Source organism: Silurus meridionalis, chromosome 19 (assembly GCF_014805685.1).
Source record: "Silurus meridionalis isolate SWU-2019-XX chromosome 19, ASM1480568v1, whole genome shotgun sequence".
Lineage (NCBI taxonomy): Eukaryota > Metazoa > Chordata > Actinopteri > Siluriformes > Siluridae > Silurus > Silurus meridionalis.
The window spans coordinates 14,189,273-14,211,907 of NC_060902.1; the positions used below are offsets into that span (position 1 = coordinate 14,189,273).

General features: G+C 41.1%; 1 protein-coding gene across 1 annotated transcript in view; it reads right to left on the reverse strand.

Moving 5' to 3' along the window:
• ptprga (protein tyrosine phosphatase receptor type Ga) overlaps nucleotides 1-22,635 on the reverse strand; it is a 255,305-nt gene that overhangs the window by 63,734 nt on the left and 168,936 nt on the right. The window contains exon 5 of the mRNA XM_046874758.1: nucleotides 7,795-7,890. Coding sequence (XP_046730714.1) covers nucleotides 7,795-7,890 — 96 coding nt within the window. The remainder of the gene's footprint in view (nucleotides 1-7,794; nucleotides 7,891-22,635) is intronic.

Below are 22,635 nucleotides of genomic sequence, written 5' to 3' on the forward strand. Positions count from 1 at the left end.
AAGCTCGTGGTGCAGATGTTTACCAATTAGTTCATTTATCCATTCAATAGAGATGTGACTGAATCAGATCACATGACCGAAGTCCAGGCGAAATGAATGACAAATATTGTTGGTTATAGAAAGCACATTTATTTAATTTAGATTTATTTTCGTTCAGTTACAGAAGCTGCGAAAGATCGAATAATTTTAATAGTAGAGTTAGAAAATTTTTGACTTGATATAATAGTAAAGATATATAAAGAAATATCTTATTTTATATTACAGGAGTATTTAAAAAAACCCTCTTTTATTCCGTTCATTTGCGGAACACTTTAATAAAACCTCATTACCTCATACCTGCACTGTTTAAAATTATATACACAACAAAGACACAATAGATTATATAAGCATGCGGATGCTTCATACACACTCACACACACACACACACACACACACACACACACACACACACACACATACATTTTGCTATTTGCACTTCAGGTGAGTGAGATTCTAACATCATTCCATTCTGTACTTGTACTTGTACTTCTGTACTTCCATTCTAATCTAATTTAATCTAATCTAATCTAATCTAATCTAATCTTAATGTCAATCTGTCATTTTATACAACCTGAAGAAATATACTGCATAATATGTGTTTCTAATGGAAGATGCACACACACACACACACACACACACACACACACACACACACACACACACAAATACATACATACACATGCAAGGTAGGTAGGTATTTAGAAGTAAATAAGAGGAGTTAAGAGTTAGCGTAGTGTCACTGGTCACTGTGGCCACTCACTCTGTACTGGACATAAGATTTGTTTGGCGCATGTATATGAAAATTGCAATAGAATCCATAGTGCTAGCGTTAGTCGCTAACCAGGAAGTGGCTAGTGGCTAACGATATGGATTCTTTAGCATTTTATGTCCAGCTTTAAGAATTGCTCTTAAAATGAGAAATTTTTTTGAGGGGGTGAATGAATGAATGGAGGAATGAAGACATTAGTTAAAAGTATGCTGAAATAAGTAGAAAAGTTAAGATCATATCTAATAAATGTAAAACACACACACACACACACACACACACACAATCTGTATTACCCAAATGTAAATTGTTTTAGATTCTTCCATTTATTTGATTTTATTTAATCAATTAAATTTGTGCAAATTTAATTAATTACACAATTCAATCAATATAATAAAGTGTATTGCATTAATCTGATTTATTCTATTTTATTTATGTGAAATATTTTAAAATATTATTATACCAAGCAGGCATTTTATTTAAAATTGTTTAAAAAATGTAAACTGCTGATATTGAGAAATTTTATAATAATAATAATAATAATAATAATAATAATAATAATAAACTGCGTTAATCAAAAATGTATCGCATCGAAACCGTACCGAAATTAAACCAAACTATGACTTTAAAACCGAGGTATGTACTATATATATATATATATATATATATATAGATAGATAGATAGATAGATAGATAGATAGATAGATAGATAGATAGATAGATAGATAGATAGATAGATAGATAGATAGATAGATAGATAGAAAAAAAAATGCTATTTGACCTTTTGGTTAGATGCTAACCGCATTTCATTGGCTCTGTTTATTGGGTCTGTACTTTGCACAATGACAATAAAGTTAAATCTAATCTATCTAATCTAATCTAATCAAATTTAATATTAATGTCAACCTGTCATATAACCTTAAGGAATGTACTACATAAGAAACGACAATGCTCCTTCTAATAAACGATATGAAGGAAAACCTTAAATAAAACTATTCTACATAATAAACAACTATTAAAGGAAAGAACATCCTGAAATCTGACGCAATTACTGATTACGCACACGTCAGCATAATCTACCGTTTGCACCTCAGTCCCCGTGAGTAAGTACGATTTCGATGTCGCAGGATTGATTCGACGGCTCGGTGCAGTCGGAAGGTTTGTTCGCTTGCCGTCTGAAGTCGCGCGTGTGAAACAGCAGGCTACGTTGATTAAGCACAGGAGGAAAGTTGCGGCTCGTGAAGGTAATCCGAGATGAATCTGCTTATCGCATGGTGAGAGTGTGGAAATGTAATAAATCTCCTGAAGATCACCGCGAGGAGGAAACACACTGATGTAGCACTTGCTGGAGGAGACATGCAATAAAAAAACACCAAAAAGGGAAAAAAAACCTTAAACACAACCCTATGTTTTTCCATTTAGACGTAATTTGCACTAGCTGGGAACGTGTAACCTGAATCATAACTGTCTGGATTGTATTTATTTGCTCTTCTTTCTTATGTCACTCCATTTGCTAATACATAAGGCCATCTGGTATGCACACACATACACATACACACACCTGGAGTACATTTCATAGTAAAAAAAAAAAATAAAATAAATAGTGCACATTTTGACACACAGCTACAAGGCCTAGGGTTCATCTCCAAGCTATAAATAACACAAAAGAGCATGAAATATTACAGAACAAAGAACACAAAGAATAGTGTTATTTTGTGCATAAATTACGTTTAGACGATGAACTGTGAAAGCAAAAAAAAAATCTCCTTACATGATGCTTGTGGGTAAAATGGAGAGAGTTTGCAATGATTTTGATCAACGAACAAAACAATCAATCCGGACCAGAAATACAGATTTTTTTGTTTTCCTGAAGCACTAATATGTTCTGAGAGAAGTGTGTGCTTGAAGCTACGGATCTAAAAAGACGCACAGATCCAAATGAGGCTTGAGCCTGAATCGAAAGGTAAATAAAGTAATAGACAAACAGGCTCGAATTTTCACGATGGCCGTCCGTTATCAGCCGAGCCGGACAGATGAAGAGGTTGGATTTGTGAATAAATCTGGCTAATGTGATGCCCAAGCAATTTGGCAGGCTGTGCTCAATAATGAGAGATCTGAGATATTCTCAGCAGAGCAGTGGTGCTCAGTGTGTGGGCTGTATTCACCCAGTGTGCTGCACTCGTGCCGCAGGGGTGTGTGTTGTAATTTAAAGGAGCCGCTTGTAACTTTCAGAGTCCTCGGTTGCCTCTGAAGTAATTTGCGACTGCCATGAAAAAACACTGACCAGCTCCTTACAAGCATTCTCTCTCTCTCTCTCTCTCTCTCTCTCAGCTTCACTGATAAGTGGTTTTCTTAAAGCTACACAGCTGTTTAGTCCCAATCCCTTGAGTTCCCTTCATATAGTGCGTGTGGAAATGCTCTTAAAACGCCGTGAGTTCTACTGTTGTTTTTTTTACGATATGATTTCACCAAACGTTTAAGTGATCGCAGATCATTCAAGATATTTTCCAACCACATGTCTTCCTCGAAGATGATGGTTCCGCACTATCCACTATACACTAAGATGTTTTCTTTGCTTTATGCATGCCAATTGACCTTCTAAAACAGAACATCTTTTCCACGACCACAGGATGTGTCTTCCGACATTGTTGTTTAAGAAATGAGAAGCTACACACTGCATCATTTTGGGTTAAATAACTTGTTGCCAGCTGAAACATATTCATCCATGCAGTAATTATCCACTACCTATGTGTTTGGCAAAAAAAAACAGGTGGTGATTTTTTTTGGCAGTGTATTTATCTCATTTTAACCATTTATTGGGGTATTTTAGCAAAAACTAAGATGTTATTGTCGAAAAGTATTACATGCCTTTTAAAAGGTTGTAATAAAAGGTTGTAATTAAAGGGTATTACAAGGTATTATCAACATGAATTCTTATCTAATAATAACACCGCAGTCTCAGGAACAACAAATGATTTTTGTTTTGGTTTCCAAAGTTTCTCGAACAAACAGAAAAAATAGCTACCATGGTTATTATTTCATTACCTATTCAAGTGTCCTAACCGAGATTTTGTGAAGAACTAACCAGGCTGCACCTTCTCTAATCAATGTGAGCTCTTTGTCAAGCCACAGTTGCAGGCCCGTTTTCTCTGTTTATCAGTGTCGTTTATTGGGTTACAGCCGTAATTGCCTTTTTAACAGCCGGCTTGCTTTCCGACCTGTTGTGGGCCGCGAGCTGTGAAAAGGTTGGAAACCTCGGAGACGGATCAATGACAGATCATCGAAGGAAAAGCTGGACAGACAATGCGCACGGCGGAGAGAGGACGCGATTACAGGCTACGACTATGAATCACGGAAGGAGGACGTCGGAAAAGAGAGAACTACGCAGGCTAATCGAGTGATAAATACCGGCGGGACGTTTAAAACGTCATAAAACAAAGGCGGTGCGTGTTTAGGAATGCATGCAGCATTTTGGGTATTGATTCCTTCTCTGTCATGTTCTTTGGCTGAGAGAGTTTGTTAAGAGCTAACAAATCCACTGCAGGTGCACTCGAGCTGCAAAAAAAGACAGAGACCCAAGCTCCTTTATCTGAGTGTGTGAGTCTGTGTGTGTGTGGGGTGAGGTGAAGTGAGGCATTTGGAGACGGCTGGTCCTGTCAGTAGGTAGTATTACCATTCCGCATGCTCCCATAGCACTGAGCCTGATCTCAACAACAGAGAAATCTCTCTATTGATCCTGTGAGAGCTCTAACACACACACACACACACACACACACACACACACACACACACACACACACACACACGCCCACACACAAAAAAAATACAGACTTGGTCTACAATGTTTTCTTACACTCTAAAGCCTTCTATTTACTGTCACCCAAATTCCCTCAACCTTCTGTTCTTCCAAATAAAACAAAACGATCTTCTATCAGCCTGCTTCCCTCCTCCACTCCCCTCTACCCTGAATCACATCCATTCCTCTGGCAGGCGCTATCATCCAAAAGTGAGGAGGAATCCGCTCCAAGCGTCAAGCAGTTTAGAGTAAAAGAGCCTTACTCGGGAGCCCAGGAATGGATCTGTGGCAAGGCCGGGATCTGAACTCACCGACGTAAACCACTGAGTTATACGTCTACCGAGAAGCTTTAGAGCCTGCCCCCAATCAGGTAACAGTCTGGACTTTCCGACTTCATGAAATCAAAGGTGTCAAACTCAATTTCTGCTCAGGTCACACTCCACTCTCGAGGCCATGAACTGTAAAACGTGCACTTCTGCAGAAGCCCTGGTGATTTGCTGCCCATCGTTGGTTGGGGAGGTTCCGTAACGTTGGTTATGGAAAACGCGATGAGCACCATTTGCCCCACTTTTCAGTCACGTAATAGACGTTCTCAAAGGAGTTCCAGGTACTTATTTCACTGCAGTGTAACCACATGAAATTCTTTATGTATTATGTAGCGATACGTAAATCTATTGCATAAATCAACACCTACATGTTAAACATTATTATAACATATTCTACTCTATCAATTATTTATTTTCTGTACAAAGAATGTCGGCTGGAGTTTTTATTAATGAAACAAATCACAGCCATTCGTTCGTTTGCCAAATATTATCTATATCAGTGTTTTTTTTGCAACTGAATAAATATTTCTGGAATCTGTTTTCTGTTTTTTTTCGGCCCACCTTCTGTGATGCTGTATCATGAAGGCTTTGTTTCTCAACTGCTCCTGGCTGTGAGTCAGGCTTTGTGTCACCAAAGTGCTGTAAATGAAAGTAAGACACCGAGCACATCCATGCAGCTCTGGGGCGAGGAGGCGTGCTGGGTCAGAAATGACGCATGCGACAATGTGATTTTGTCCGAGAAGCTTGTGATGATAGATAATGTCAGGAGTATCGGACGTATGAGATGATCTAGTAGGTAGTGTTTGCCACATCTTTACCAGGTTACCAGCATGCACTTGATGGAAACTGTGTGATTTTTGGCCACGATTTGTTCGTCTGAGACAAATTTAAAAAATCTTAAAAAAGGAAAAAATATAATCCTAGGCAAAATCTGTAGTCTTGAAGTGTTCACTCCTCAACCTTCTGTTCTTCCAAATAAAACAAAACGATCAGACTTTTATCAGCCTGCTTCCTCCTCCACTCCCCTCTACCCCGAATCACATCCATTCCTCTGGCAGGCGCTATCATCCAAAAGTGAGGAGGAATCCGCTCCAAGCTTCAAGCAGTTTAGAGTAAAGAGCCTCACTCTGGAGCTCAGGAGTGGATCTGTGAACTGTGAACTACGATCAATAAGAGTCAGTTGGACAGTGCAGCAGGAATAGAACTTATTATCGAGGGATGTCAAACAAAATAAACGCTACAGATAGTTTTTTTGTTTGCTGCTAACTACCGCTAGCGAGAAAACGCGGGTCTGAACGCGTCACGGATCGATGACGTAAAACTTCGGTTTTTGACTGTCGTACAGTCCGACATTATGACAACTAAGATTCTTCTGAGTGACATGGGAGTGACAGTCCAGCAACAATTGCAAAGTACTATAAAAATAGGTCAAACAGTGTGTGCCTGGAATACGAGTCATAAACTGTAAAAGTCTATATAGAGGCAAATTGAGGAAATATTTTCTCTACACTACATGAACAAAAGAATTGGGACAGCTGAGTTTCCCAGCCATGTGGTTCTTTCCCAAACTGTTATCGCAAAGCTGAAGGCACACATTTGTATAGGATGTCTTTGAATGCAGTAGTATGACATTTTCCCTGTACTTGAACTAGGAGACCCAAACCTGATCCAGCATGACATTGCCCCTGTGCACAAAGCAAACTCCATTACGATGTGCTACGATGTCCCAAAAGAGTTGAGGGACTTAAAAGAGCAAATTGTTTGAAGGCTGGTTGATGCACAGGATTATGGGAGATGTGCAAGGACACAAGGATACATGCATTTTAAAAGGCAAAAGTCTTCAAGTCTTACTCTCGGGGTGGGCATTTCTTTCTCTCACCTGTCAATCACAGTCTTCACGGTTCACCCTGCCTATTTACCCAATAAGCATCTTTTAGTCCTTGTTCACAGAACCGCTTTCATTATTGTAGAGCCCAAACAAACACGTCATGTTTAGTCAAAACGCTTTGCCGGACAGCAGCGAGTGGAGGAGGGAAGCTTTGCGAAGAGCATGCGGAATTGGAACAAGAGAAACTGTAGGAAAGAGTAACAGCATCAATCACGGCAGCGGTCACACAATCAAAGCTTGGCCTCTCGAACTCTCCTCTCTCTCAAATGTCATCCTTCTTTCTCAATCAACCCTCGTGTCTGTCTCTCACTCTCTTTCTCTGTTAAATATCTCTCGCTCTTCTCACATCTCCAGCTCAGATTTCATCACTGCCTCTCTCTCTCTCTCTCTCTCTCTCTCTCTCTTTGCTTTGTTTCTCTTTTCCTCTCTCTTTCTCCGTCTGAAATCTCTGCTTGTGTGGGTGTATTGTTAAAGCTTTCTCTGTCATTGTTTTTCCTCTGTGTCTAATGGCACCTTTGAATTCCAGCTCTCCGGGTTATCACAGTCAGACTGCGTTGTCAACGTCACAAAATGGAGAAGCACGCTCTCTCTCTCTCTCTCTCTCTCACACACACACACACACACACACACACACACACACACAAAAATACACAGTTTGAAGTTTTTGAAGTGTGAGGGCTTATTAACACTCTGTGTCGAAGAGCGCTTTTAGTGTTTTCTCTTTGTGATTACAGTGACAAGGACAAAGAGAGAGTGCTCGTGTGTGTGTGTGTGTGTGTGTGTGTGTGTGTGTGTGTGTCAGTGACAAAGTGGAAGAGAGAGAGTATGGAAAATCGTGTTTTTTTTAAGTTCACGACCAGCCATGAGTGAAATGCTGATCATGCAACACAGTGACAATAACTACCTCTCACACACACACACACACAAACACACACACGCACGAGACGCGAAAGTAAAATGTTACTGATAAATCTCTCACCTGAAAGAAGACGGCCATAGCGGCGATGACCCGCTTCTCCCTAATGGCTGCGCTAAGGCTGTCGAAATCGTCTGAGTTGTACATGTAGATCTGCATCTGTGAGTGAGGGACAAAAAAGAGAATGTATAAGATATGAAATAAAAGGCAAACAACTCAGATCTGATCAGCGCTTCTGGATATTCATTTTATTAGCATCACACTCTCTTCCATGCTGCACAGCTCGATTATTGAGATCCTTTGAAACACATCTGGAATATTCTAACACTGATTGCGAAAGAAACGGGGTTTCACTGTGAAAGCCGGTGCTTTATTCCTCTTATACACAGCAGTTTGCCAACAATTGCATGTTCACACCAATCAGGTTTCTGACATTATAAAATTATGAGCAGTAAAGTGAATAACTTATATAAAGTGATTATCTCTATTTCCCAAACTGCAGCTCTTGTAGGATGTTCCCGGTCTGCAGTGGTCAGTATCTTTCAATAGTGCTCCAAGGAAGGAACAGTGGTGAACCGGCGACAGGGTCACGTGCGGCTGAAGCTCAGTGATGCACGTGTGGAGTGAAGGCTGGTCCGTGTGATCCGATTCAACAGAGGAGCTCCTGTAGCTCAAACTGCTGAAGATGTTAATGTTGTTAATGATCGACAGGTCAGAACTGTTTTAACAGCAAAAGTGGAACCAACATGATATTAGGCAGGTGGTCATAATGTTCCACCCATCAGGTGTATTATTAGTCTAATATTGTGTTAACAATTATCAGATCATTTCAGGTCTATATGGGATTTGTGTTTATTGTTGTGCAACTCATATGTCTTTCACAACAATAAACACAAATCCCATATAGACTTGAAATGATCTGATAATTGTTCTAGAAACGGTGCAATTTTAAAAAAACAGCCTTCCACTAAACTCGCAACGTGGCCGTCATTACGTCATTACGTGGTTTTCCAGTCGGAGCCCCGGTGGAGCAAAAATACGTGTTTCTTCAGCTCTGAAAACAAAAAAAAGACATATTAAAAACTATAACAGTGCTTTCCAACTAAAGAGACTGGAACGAAACTCCATTAACCGAGTATGTCTAATGGAGTGGCTGAGCGAGCGGCGTTGGCCCGGCTGCGTTAAGGGCCTGAACCGAGCTGATGGGATCGCTGGCAACTGATCGGAACGGACGAAACACTCACCGGACCTGGATCTCGGCCCGAATTGGCAGCGGCAGCATGTAAGTCAATAGCATGCTCTAAAAGAAACAAAACAGCCTGTTTTCGGCACGTACAGCGTCTGCACCGTGGCATTAGATAACCAGGGCCTCTCAGAGATTGAGCAGCGAGAGAGTGAGAGAGACAGAGAAAAGAGCAGAAGAATGGAAAGCAGGACGCTTTAAGCCTCTTAAGGAAGTCAGCACTCGAGCACGAGGCAATGGGATCCATCGATTTGGATGCGAGTGAATTTTACAATTCGGCTTCCGTGAAAAGCCACGTTGGTCTCCCCGTGACATCAGCGGCCTCCTTCGGTACGAGAACAGGCCAATCAGAGCGGCTCCATCCGTCAGTTGTCATGGTGATGGTGTGTGTAGAATCACCGTGGGTATGCTCGCTTGCTTTCAAACGCTACACACACACACACACACACACACGTCTGGGTTTGCGGATTAGAAATGTACCATGTGCACCAATTCCTTCGCAAAGAGTTCAAGAAAGAAGGAAAAAAAAAAAAGGAGAAAACTCTCAGATGAGAACAATGATTTTGTATCTTTAAATAAAGACAGAAAATTGCCTGTGTTTGTGTGTGTGTGTTGGTGTTGGTGAGAGACGATGCCTGACGAACTGGCGCTTTGCTTGCCAAGCTTGTTTCCCTTTTCAGATCAACACTGTCAATATTGTACGCCTTGCATTTTTCACACTTCTGTAATCCCTACAGAAAGCCCGACCCATGAGTCGCTTTGATCTATTTCAGTCTCCGGCACTTCCCGTGCCTCCTAATATGGATCGCTCAGAACATGCGCAGGAATCCGTCTAAACTCGAAACGCTTTCATCGACGGTGTCAGTGTCTCCGGGACAGTGATTAATAGCAGTAATATTTCAGGCCCCCCTGTTTTTTTGTTTTGTTTTTTCTCTCTCTCTTTCTCTCTCGGTGCATGACTTTATAAAGAAAGCCGGCAGCGTGTCTGGGTGCTGTGTATCTTAACCTTTGCGTACAGATGGATTAGAAGTCTGTTTGCGTTCGGGCGAGGAGAGAAGTGACAGGCAGTGACGTGTCGTCCATAAAAACGAGAGATGGACGGCGGACGCGGAATGCAAAAACAACCCGCTCTTGTCAGGCGTTACTCATATTCGTGAAACGGACGACTTGGAATGCAGCGTGCAATGCGAGATGAGGGGGGAATGAAGGACTACACAACAAGCAACGTTTCTGTTCTTTTGCTTTCACTTTTTTTCCATCAGAGTGTGATTGTGTGAACAGTCTGGGAGAAAATGGAAAGTAAGACCCATGATGAATTCGGATGACCTCACTGGCCAATAAAGCCTGAGTAAATATGCAGAGGGATTTCAAGAGGGCAAACGTTTTCTTTGAGTGTGGGCGTGTGTGTGTGTTTGTGTGTGTTTGTTCCCCAAGCTCATTTTCTGTAAAGGTCACTCACAGGTCTTTCAGATCATGTGCACTTGTGTGTATATGTCTGTGTGTGTTTGTGTGTATATGTCTGTGTGTGTGTGTGTGTGTGTGTGTGTGTGTGTGTGTGTGTGTGTATGTGTATCTCCTGAAATCCATTAACATACAGATCACACTCCAGTGCTGGAGACGACCGCTTTGGTTACACGTATCACTTGTTATCTGGATGTATCGAGCACACACACACACACACACACACACACACACACACACACACACACACAAAACAGGGATTGTGCAAAAGGCTGAGATGCAAAGCCACACACACACACACACACTCAAAACACACGCACAAACAAAACCTATTCTAATATTGGCTAAAGCGCTTTGGCAAACAGATCTGCACACAAAACGCTTTCGCTCAAACCCATCTTTCCAATCTGTGTTTAAATGTGTATCAGTAACAGGACCTGCCGCTTCTGTTTATAATTCCGAATGCACACAGCGTTATTGGAGGACAACACAAACAAGCCATAAAACTAGGAGCCGTGAAATGCAGTGTCCGGACGGCTCTTTTGCAGCATGAATTACCACAAATCTCCACTTGCCAAACTTGACCTGTTTTTTTTTTTTTTTTTGCTTTTACAATTACAATCACATAAACTGTGCATTACATATTGGCCTGCAAATGGGTCGTATTAGAATCCCTGCTCGAATTTACGCAGGTTTTTATCGACTTGTCTTTATCAAAGCTAGAACAAGTATTTTAGATTTGAGAATATGGAGATTGAAGGAAACGTACACTATAAAGATGAAGTGTGTGGACCCCTGAGCATAAGATCGTTTTTTGAACGTCCTATTCCACATTTAATCCTCATTTGCTGTTATAATAATCTTCAGTTTTCTGGAAAAATGTTTCAGTAGATTTTGGAGTATGCTTGTGGAGATTCATTCAGGTACTGATGTAGGTGTGATGATGAGGCCTTGTCATGCTGGTTTCAGTCGTGTAGTTCAAATGAAGGGAAAATCTGATGCTACCACATCCAAAGACCAATATAATATCGTGTGTCCTTTTCAAACAGTTTAGTAAAGAACCACATATAGACAGAAAAGTCCAGTGTCCCGATACGTTTGTACAATATAATGTACTAAAAGGAGTCTTGAATTTTTATTGTTCTTTTCATGGCTGTTCTCTGGTCATGTATTCATTTGATTAATAACTACTATTATATATATCATTTTCAAGCAAGGAAAGAAAGAAAGAAACACCTCTACTGTACTTCCTTTTCCTGCTTCCCTTCAAAAAAAAAAAAAAAAAAAACGCGAATAATCACGTTTAATAATAAAACACATAAACTAAAGATACAATTCTGGATCTGTCAGAGAATATAGATAAATATATATATCCATATATCCCATAAAAAACTACAATTAGGAAACAATTCAATGAATAAATCACAATGACAGGTTGAAAAGAGATAACCCTACCCCTCATACACATCTGATTAATCACTGAATTCCATCCGACCCCTGATACTGCTCTGAAAGCGTTTTGTGATGTTCAGCTTTGTAGAGGTGTGTATTTATTCTCTGACAGTAGTGTGTGTGAAGCTCAGCGGGGGGAGATTTTACAGCTGGAGGGAAACCTGCGGCTCAAAAACACCTCGTGTGCCTCGGATGTCCCTCTAGAGATCCCGATTAGCAGCCCTATAGCATGTCATGCATGTTCGATAAGGGCCGTAAACATGTCGCGTGACGTGAAGAGTGTGTGTATACCCTCTTTTTTATTGTTCGCATAAATCACGTGGAACGCCGTCATGCGAAGATGAGAGGCGTCGATGTCGATTTTGAAACAATGCTGTTCACACGTCGCAGAGACATTACCAGGGTGTGGAAGTGCGACACTTTCTCTCGAGAATTGATTCTGCTGCTAGTCACAACTAGCGTCCTGTGTCCTGTGGCGTCAAGGTTAAAGACAACGGCCTTTCCCCTAACCTATGTTTTAGTCGTAGGCGTTGGAGACAAAAACCTTTAATGCTTCGCTGATATTAAAGCATGTACAGGAAGTGCCCTCGCAGCCTCTAATTAGAACTAAACCACACGCTTCCTGCTCTGGGAAATGCGAGAGGACATCTGGAATGACCGCTGTCTCTTTTTCAAAACACGCCAAGCTGTTTATTTCATCATGCTTTAGTGGTAATTAATCTTATTTCAGAATGTCTACATGTTGTGTTCAAGGTTGTCTGTTTTGTCTGTAAATTATTTAAAAAGAAATATTCCTAAAAAAAAAACAACAACTACCAACTACAACTACTAGCAGTGAACAAGATTCCCCATGACAGCCCAAAAAAGTATTAATGAAAACCCCCATCCCGTGTTTGAGACACTTTAAAAACGGAGGCGCAAAAGCGAGTCAACATGATCTGAGGCGTTTCAGCTCGGAGAGAAAGAGAAAGGTAATTATAGCATGGTGTGCATAAAACATGTTGTGCTTGAGCGAGCAGGACCCGGTCTATTTGTCTCGCAGGCTGTGTACCATTCAACTCGATTCCCGCTCAGTCTTGTACGGTAATTATGCAAGGAATGGAGAGAGTCGAAATCTCATACCGGGAGACCGATGCAGCCCGTATGCTAATACGCGTATAATAGTGACCGATGGTCTTCATCTGTAATAAAGGAGCTGACCATTAAGCTGCTCCGTCTCGTAGCCTCACAGGCGTCAAGGTCACAGTGAAGAGATTATGATTCCCGAACGTGTTATTTTTTTTTTCTTTTCCCTAACCGAACACTCACGCAAAATATTTCTCACATAAATCCGTCTCGGGAGATCGATGCGAGAAGCCAATAAGCGGAGAATGAAAAAAAAAACAACTCAGAGCCTCAAAAGTAATGGGCGTGTGTAATTAATCATACGGCCTGCTAGGTGACATGTTAATGGATCATAGTTATAAATATACTTAAAATGTCCTCACACACACACACACAAACACACACACACACACACACACACACACAAACAAATATTTCGCTGATCCATTCCTCATGGTGTTTAATTTGAGTGACAGGACATGCGCATCGATTTCTGACTTTATCCCTTTAAAACAACAGCTGTCACCACGAGAGAAAGAAAAGAGAGAGCGAGAGAGCGAGAGAGCGAATCGATGGCCACAGACTCGGGGGACGAGTGCCTAAAGATTTCCCATCAGTCTTTGCAGCCCTTGAACCAACATATACACACACACACACACACACACACACACACACACACACACACACATTCTTCTTTTAAATTGTAATAATAGTGTGTTTGAGCCTTATATATATATATATATATATATATATATATATATATATATATATATATATATATATAGTATATACATAGCACAGTGCAAAAATATTGGCCATCCAAATACTACAATACTACCATGGGAATCTTTCAATATAAAAGCTGAGACATGGATTAAAATCTACAGTATGTGTGATCAGCTAAACATATCCTTAAGCTTCACACGTCTGAGACTGAAAATGAAAATTGAATCCTCGGACAAGCTTAAAATAATGAAAAGATTAAATAAATAGTAGAAATATCAAGCCTTTACTTGCTAAACGCACCTGTTTGTGTCTTTGACAACATTTCCTGCACACATACACTGCAGTTAATGCTTGAAAAATGATACATAAAACACAATACGGCGCTCAGGCTCAAGGATAAGGCTAATAATTCACTTACACAACATACAGAACTGCGGTTCGAGCGACAAAAGACATCTTTGATTGCCCGTTTTTACCCAAATGAAACGTTTCATACGATGATAAAAGTCTGAAAATGAAAAAAAAAAAAAACACTTTAAAACCAGGCAGAAATAATACTGACATCAATCCTGCCTGCAGTTTTCATAAAACAGGGGAATAAATACTGTATTGCTTTGTTAGATGGAAACGATTTGCAATCTTTTAACGAAATGTTCTTTGGTGCAAAATGAAAAGTAAATGAAGGCGATAAATAAACACAGCGGCACATGCTTACACAATGTGTTAAATATTTGAAGAGACTGATTATGTGCTGTGAGAATACAACACACACACACACACACACACACACACACACACACATCTGGCTCTAAACTGACTTGAAAATAAAACTATTTTATCTGAAATCTATTTAAACATATACATACGTATGTTATGATATTTAATCTGCCCTATGATGCAGTTCTAAAAGAATGTAAAAGTTTATTGCTTATACGTTTGTCCTTATAATTGTTCCTTAAAAGTTACTCCCTAACGAGTGAGCCAGTGGCGTGTGGCGAAAAACTCCCTGAGATCACCTTGAGAGGAACCAGACTCAAAAGGGAACCCGTCCTCATCTGGGTGCCAGTGAATGTGTATTGGTTTCAGTTCCATCATTGTGGCGATACTTAAACGCTAAAGTGTTCTAGCTTGCCAATGCACGAAGAAAGCTCCATGAAGATATGCTGTACATAGGCTGAAGTGGAAGAGCTCCTGTTACAGAGCTCTAATATCAACCCTATTGGAACGAATGTGAACGAAATCTCTAGAAATCTCTAACCCACAATCTAGTGGAACATCTTCCCAGAAGAGTGGAGGTTATTAGAGCAAATAGGGACTAAAAGTGAAATGGTCAGGTATCCATAGACCTTTGTTCATATAGTGTATGTGTCAGGATGAAGACTGTAGGACTGTAGAACTTTAGTATACTGGCCTGCGAGAAACGAGAAAACAATGGTTGTGGTTCGTCAATCTATAATATATAGTTTCATTCAAAGTTTTCCAGGTTTGTATCAAATCCACACTTGTGTGTGACTGGCCTGATTTTACCAGCCTAACACACACACACACACACACACACACACACACACACACACACATACAAGTGTTGAGCACAGCATGGGGTGGATGAGCAGCTTTAAAAACATTACGCAGAGTTTATTGCTAACTTTGAGACAGTGAAGGGCAGGAGGCATGCATGCGCTCTCTGACACCTGTAATATAAATGGTAATAGCACTGAGCTTTTTCTGAATCTCAAACACCCTGCTCCAGCGTTTATCCACAGGGGACTCATAGGAGAAAGAGAGAGCGAGAGGGAGAGAGAGAGAGAGAGAGAGAGAGAGAGAGAGAGAGAGAGAGAGAGAGAAAACAAAAGTGAGCCAAATCTCTTCTCTGAAAGGATGCAGCGTGCATGGAACGCGTTACCAAATTGAATTTATCCTTTATTGACATCGCTTCGCGTCCCATAGAGAGAGTCAGAGCATGCGTGTTCACACACACACACATGTACACACACACAAAGGCCAATCACGCACAAGCAGCGGCGGCCGCTGACATTCACAAGGGCAGGGAAGAAAAACCTTGTTGCCTTATTGCACGTCATCGTCACTCCGTGCGTGCAATGAGGCTGAGCTGACCCACTCTGTATGTGTGTGTGTGTGTGTGTGTGTGTGTGTGTGTCCCCGTCCAACAGCAGACTAGCAATCAAGACAAGTGTCACACACAAATACACACAAGCGTAGCATTAAAGGTGGTGGGGAGGAGTGTGATGAACATTCCAAAAGCAAATAAACAGATCATGCAGAGATGGTTTCAAACACTCACACACACACACACACACACACACACACACACACACACACACACACACAAATGAGAATGCAAACGAGTCCAAAACTGCACTCTGCTGCACACACTATTCACAGTGCACAGTCATGTCCTTTCTTCCATTTTACAATTCCTCTGTATGTGTGTGTGTATGTGTGTGTGTGTGTGTGTGTGTGTGTGTGTGTGTGTGTGTGTGATGTGAGTAAGTGTGTGCTCCAGCAAACTACGATACCCACAATCCTCAGCGCTCCCAAATCTGTATATTCATCTGTCTGGTTATTTGCTTCAAGATCGCATTGCTGAGTTGTTTGCTCCATGTTTGACCTCTTGCAGGTTTGTGTTTTATTTGATTTTATTTCTGTTCCCTTAAAGTTTGTTTGCGTTAAGTGATTTTAATTAAACCCCAATCTACCCTCATATCCTCCTGCTTGAGGGTCGTGTCCTATTGCAGAATATCCCTGAAACCCCACAATCAGAATCAGAATCAGAATCAGGTTTATTGGCCAAGTGTGTTGACACACACAAGGAATTTGGTTCCAGCTGTTAGTGACTCTCAAAAGTACAGACATAAATAAAACCTATGCACTGCAATACGTTACTGTAGTCTAAAGCACAGAGAATTACCCATAGTGCACTTTCTCTCTGTAGAGATTAAGGAATAAGACAAACCCAAATAAGTCCTGTTTTGATACTTTTGCTGTGCGGCTGATGAAATCCCACAATGCACCGCTTTATGTTCGTGTCCAAACAAGATGGCTTTGCACTTTTGTATGTAGTACGTAAAAGCACTATTTTTGAACACACAGAAATGACTCGAATTGGGAGAGAATCACAAATATTCTCTGTTTTATAGAGTGAAAAAGCGAGACAGTGCGGTGCATCATGGGACACGTAGCTGTGAGTTACCCTGAGTAAATACGTAAATAAAAATCCTTCAACAGTGAACTTGTGAACTCGAGTTCTGTTGCAGCTTCTGATGGCGTTTTAACTTGAAACAAATTCAGGGCCGTTTTTAGCCTTTAAGGCACCATAGATGAGATTCCTATTGTCACCCCCTAGCAATGGCTCCGCCCTCTGACCACGCTGCTCCGCCCCCACACCATACAAACCATTCGCAACCTTCCATAAAAGAGTCGACACATTTAATAATCATTGTAAAATTTTAAGTCAAGTAGGTAAATATTAAACTGTATGTTAGACTTCAACCGAAAATTAGGCAAATCAATTCAGTAGACGAGAGCAGCGGCGAGAAGATGGTTTGCCTATGTCTTGAAACGATGCTGAAAGGAGCTCCAAAGTCAGCTAAAATGCCCGACTTCTGCATGCTCATATAGAGAAAGTGAAAGGATGTAGGACCAGGGAGCTCTTTTGATATTTGAACTCTACAGGTTGCACAAATTGGGACCTCTGGTGTCCAAACCATGCAACAGCGTCACATGTATAATGAACAGAATGCTGATTTCTAAGTGTTCGCAGAAACTGAAAAGCCGAATCCTAGACAGGACCTTTCTTTGTAAGCCTGTAAAAACCTTTAAAAAAAAAAAACTCATTGCAACATATGCAAAAAAAAAAAAAAAAAAAAAAAAAAAAAAAATATATATATATATATATATATATATATATATATATATATATATAAATTTATATTCAAATTAGCATACAGAGTTTAGCGGAGGCTTTCAGTGAGATGCTAACTGTATTTATAAATGTTGACTCTTAGTCCTAAATCATCTGCTCACCTGCTCACGCTCTTTCTACATACGGAAAGAAACAAACACACCTCCCCCCACCCCCCACTGCTGAAGCCTGCAAATGGAAAAATCAACGAAAAGACTTTAGGGGCGTCACTTTTCAATTCTGGGCGTATTACTTTCTCATAAAAACATGGAAAAATATTGCTTTCGAGAAAACAAAGAGGGCCGAGGCACTATCTCCAACGAGATTATTAAAAATGGTATCAAGCCAGCAAAGAACTGGGACGACATCTATTTGCCCTCTAGGCAGCGCTCCGCTCTTAAAGAATGGATGTGTTTTTCAGTGCCACGGACGACAGGCAAGGAAATACAACATTATGTTAGCAACCGCATGCCCTCTCTTCTCCAGGAAAAGCAATAATAAACAAGCGGAAATCAAATAAATAAGCAAATAAATAAAAACGGGCAGCGGGCATGGCAGTCATCAGTTATCTGCGAAGGTTTAATAGAATGTCGCAGTGGAGGGAGGGAAAGAGCGCGAGGAAGAGAGAGAGAGAGGGAGAGCAAGAGAGACATTAAGGGAAATAAAGAGGAAGGAAAGAGTGGGAGAGACACATGAAAGTGTGAGGCACAGGCAATGTGTGCCTGAGAGGAAAAACAGACAGAGACACAGAGAGAGACACAATCACATCGAGACATTAGGAGACAAAGATAAAGAGTGTTAGAGACTGAAAGAAACACGAGTGCTGGGGCTCAAAAACGAAAGGAAGACAGAGATGTAGAGATTGAGGGACAGACAGTGAGGAGACAGAATGAGACCAAAAAGAAAGTCAGACACATAGAGGATGATAAAGAGAGAATAAAAAGAGACAGAAACAAAGAGGGGTGTTGAGAAAGAGACAGCTGGACAAAGAGGCAACGGAAGAGAATGATGAAGAGATAGACACACGAACAGAAGGAGAGAGAAAGGGAGGGGTGACTGTATGCATGTGAGGAAAAAGAGCAAGAAAGAGAGAGAGAGAGCATGAGAGACAGACAGAGAGAGAGAAAGACAGAGAAATTACTATGCATGCGAGAAAGAGAGAAAGATAGAAAGAGAGAGAAAGATAGAAAGAGAGAGAGAGAGAGATGTCAGTATGAATGTTAAGGAGAGAGAGCCTGACAGAGAGTGAAGAAGAGAAAGATGACTGCATGTGAAAAATAAGGAGAGACAGAGAAAGATGACAGTACATGTGGGGAGAATGAGAAAATGAGAGACAGATGAAAAGGGCAAAAAGAGGACAGTAATATGAGAAAAAGAGAGAGAGCGAGAGAGAGGAAGAAAGAGAGAGAGAGAGAGAGAGAGAGAGAGAGAGAGAGAGAGAGAGAGAGAGAGAGAGATGCAAACAGAAAGAGTGAGAGATGGAGTAAGAGAAAGATACCTGAGTGAAAGAGTAAATGAAGAAGGAGGAGGGACGAGTAAAACACATCTGTTCTTTCTGGAGTTTCACAACTAATTTGCTCGCAATCCTTCATCCAGACTCTTCAGCTCAAAACCTGGCAACATGGCATTCCTCTACTCTTCCTCTACTTTCATCACTCCATCCTTCTCCAACCTCCATGCTTCCACAATTCAATTACTCCTACCACACACCATGTGTGTGTGTGTGTGTGTGTGTGTGTGTGTGTGTGTGTGTGTGGTCTATACATTATTATAAAAAAATGACTTACACGTACAGTTACACTTTCTTCACATCACTAACACGATCCCACAGTAACAAACTCTGCAGGTGCACAAGAAGGAGATGTGATCAGGAAAGACGATTAGCGTATCACGTGATGAACAGACGATAAACCTGAGCGTTTCTACTCATTACTGAACAAACACACAATCTGTTACAGTGTCTGAGGTGAAGTACTAATTTCCGGTACTCTGAATCAATTACACACCAACTAAACTAAACCAAAAATAAAAGATCACCTGAAAACACGTCACACCACGGGAAAAGGAAAGACAAGGAAAGGAACGGAAAATGAGAAAGGAAAGAAAAGAAAAGGAAAGGAAAATAGGAAAGAAAAGGAAAATGGGAAAGGAGAGAAAGGAAGGAAAATGGGAAAGGAAAGGAAATAAAGAAAAATGGCAAAGGAAAGAAAAGGAAAAAGGAAAAAGGGAAAAAGGAAAGAAAAGGAAAGGAAAATGGGAAAGGAAAAAGGAAAAGGAAAAAGGGAGGAAAGGAAAGGAAAATGGGAAAGGAAAAAAAGGAAAGAAAAGGAAAATGGGAAAGGAAAGGAAAGGAAAAAGGAAAATGGGAAAGAAAAGGAAAATGGGAAAGGAGAGGAAAGGAAAGGAAAATGGGAAAGAAAATGAAAATGGGAAAGGAGAGGAAAGGAAAGGAAAATGGGGAAGAAAAATGGGAAAGTAACGGAAGAAAAAGGAAAGGAAAATCGGAAAGGAAAAGAATGGGAAATGGGAAAGGAAAGGAAAATGGGAAATGAAAGGAAGGAAAGAACAGAAAGGAATGGAAAGGAGAGGAAAGTAAAATCAAAGGTAAAGGGGAAAAAGGAAAGATAAAGGAAAGGAACACACAGTAACCCTGAAATAACAATAGAGCTGATAAGCACATGTTCACTCACTTTACATCATCACACATTCCTCAACAGGAGGAAACACTCCAGAGCCCAGACTTTCACTTCTCCTCTTTAACAGTCGTCACTCCCACATCTGTTGATCCACAGCACATGCTTATTGTTCGCTACCTGAAGCAGATGTGCACGAACACCATAGAAATGAGCACAATGTGTGTTTCCTGCACTTATTGAGCCGCGTCACCTTCTACGCCGAACTATCTCCACATCTGGTAATATTCCGCAAAGCGCTTCTTATAGTGGCAAGGGCTGATGGGAAATAAAATTCAATTCATCAATGCCATCTCTTATCTCTGATACCCAGCGTGTAGGCCTGTGTGTTTGTGTCCCGGCTCCGGTGCTTCCATCGTGTGTGTTAATTTACTTTGTGTTTCTCTTATCACAGAGACTGAATAAAGGCCTTGAAAAAGACTTCCTCGCTTCCCAGAGCTTCGTCTTTCTTCTGCTCTTTCTTCTGACCCCTCCGTCATGATATTAAAAGCATGCTTAATCACCGTTTCCCGCAATGCACGTGTCCTCCTATGTCCTGGGTTTGTGACTGGAGATAAGGCCTGGGAGAGCCATGACAGGGTGAAAATCAGCCGAGTGTTCCCGTCACCTTCAAACCTCAATTAGACCACAGCTCTATTTTACCTACCGCTGTTGCCGAGTTAAAACCATAGATGAACACTGCTTATGTCTATTTACTCCTAGACCTGATCATTTACAGGTGATTTCATGCTTTTATCTCCAAAAATAGAAAAAAAAATCCAGGAGGGAAAAAAAGCTAACAAATCAGCCAAGTGGTTTAAATTCGTTAGATTTGCAGTGCTGAGATATTAGAAACTGAAGTCTATTTATATTCACTCACTATCGATGACTGTTCTGCATGTTCATGTTTCTCGCCTTCGGAACCGCAAGCTGATTGGGCGGTACGAAAAAAAAAGGAAATGGACTGCTGACTGCACGACTTTTTACAAGCAGCCGCATTCGATCCTCTCAAAAAAAAGCCTCATTTTGACACGGTCTGTGCGACTAGAACCTTCTACGCGTTTTCCACATTTTTCGCTCTCCACTAGATGAAAGAAATGATATTAATTCATTTGTATGATGAAATTAAAACCGAATATACCCAAGAAATTGTGAAATATTTAAAACCAGGCCGCCAAGATGCTCCTATGATCCTGAATCGTGGAACGTGAAACTTAAACCTGTCACGTGGGGGGTTGGATTTTATTTGCGCACGTTAAAAATATTGATTAAAAGCGTCCTTTTTTTCAGATTTTTATTTACAAAATTATCACAATGAACGTATTGGGTGGAAGCCGGTAGTTCTATGTGGAATCAGACATGGAGCAGCCCTATACCACATAAAATGGTATGATCCTCTCATAACACCTCTGTGAAGGTTGTGAGATTGGTAGGCGAATCAGGATCCTCCAATCGAAACATTGAATCTTTGACTATTCGGGGTCGCCTCTAATTATTATTATTATTTCGTGTGGTGAATAAGAAGTCCATCCCACCCCAACCCCAGTAAAATATATGATGCCAAACCCCGAACAAAGTGACTGAAATAAGTTTGATTGCTCAGCAACATTCCAGACGCAATCTCCTGCTGAACAGAAACACCCACAGACGTTGAAGTGGGTTAAAATCCATCCTCCATATCTCCAAGCAAAGATCCTTAGACCTGATCAGAACCTCCTTCGGGTTTAAAGGCAGCATGCTGACTATCTGGCGGAGGCGAGTGTAATGTTGTTTCGGCGTTCTCTGCCCGACTGACAGTCCGGTAATTACTCTGTCATTATGTATGTCTGTGTGACAGCATAGCAACAGCCTAATAAGCCTAATACACTGGTGTCATGCTGAGCCCTGGCATTAACCTCGGGCTGACAGCGTCAGTTTACTCGCACACACGGACACAAATGTTCGGGGTCAGAGATCAATAGGCACGACGCGACGCACTTCCGCGTTCGCAAATTTCCAGCCAGAGAGCGAGCAGACCGGTGCGTTTGTGGGACGCGCACGTCTGTGGATATGCATGCGTGCACACGCCTGCATGCGTGACGGAAAGTTGCACTGGGTCGAGGTCAGGCGAGCCAGACGCTCACCCGCGGCGCAGGGCCGAGGCGTGATGCGTTAAGCATATTAACCGTCCTTTTACAGTTAAAGCAGCGGGACCGGGGCTCAGCGGGTGCACACTTAATCACGCCATTCAGGAACCTTATTAGAGAACAATTACTAAATGGCAAGCCTCGTAATTCATAAATCATTCAGCCAGACGACTAAGGAAAATGAGAATGGCATTTCGC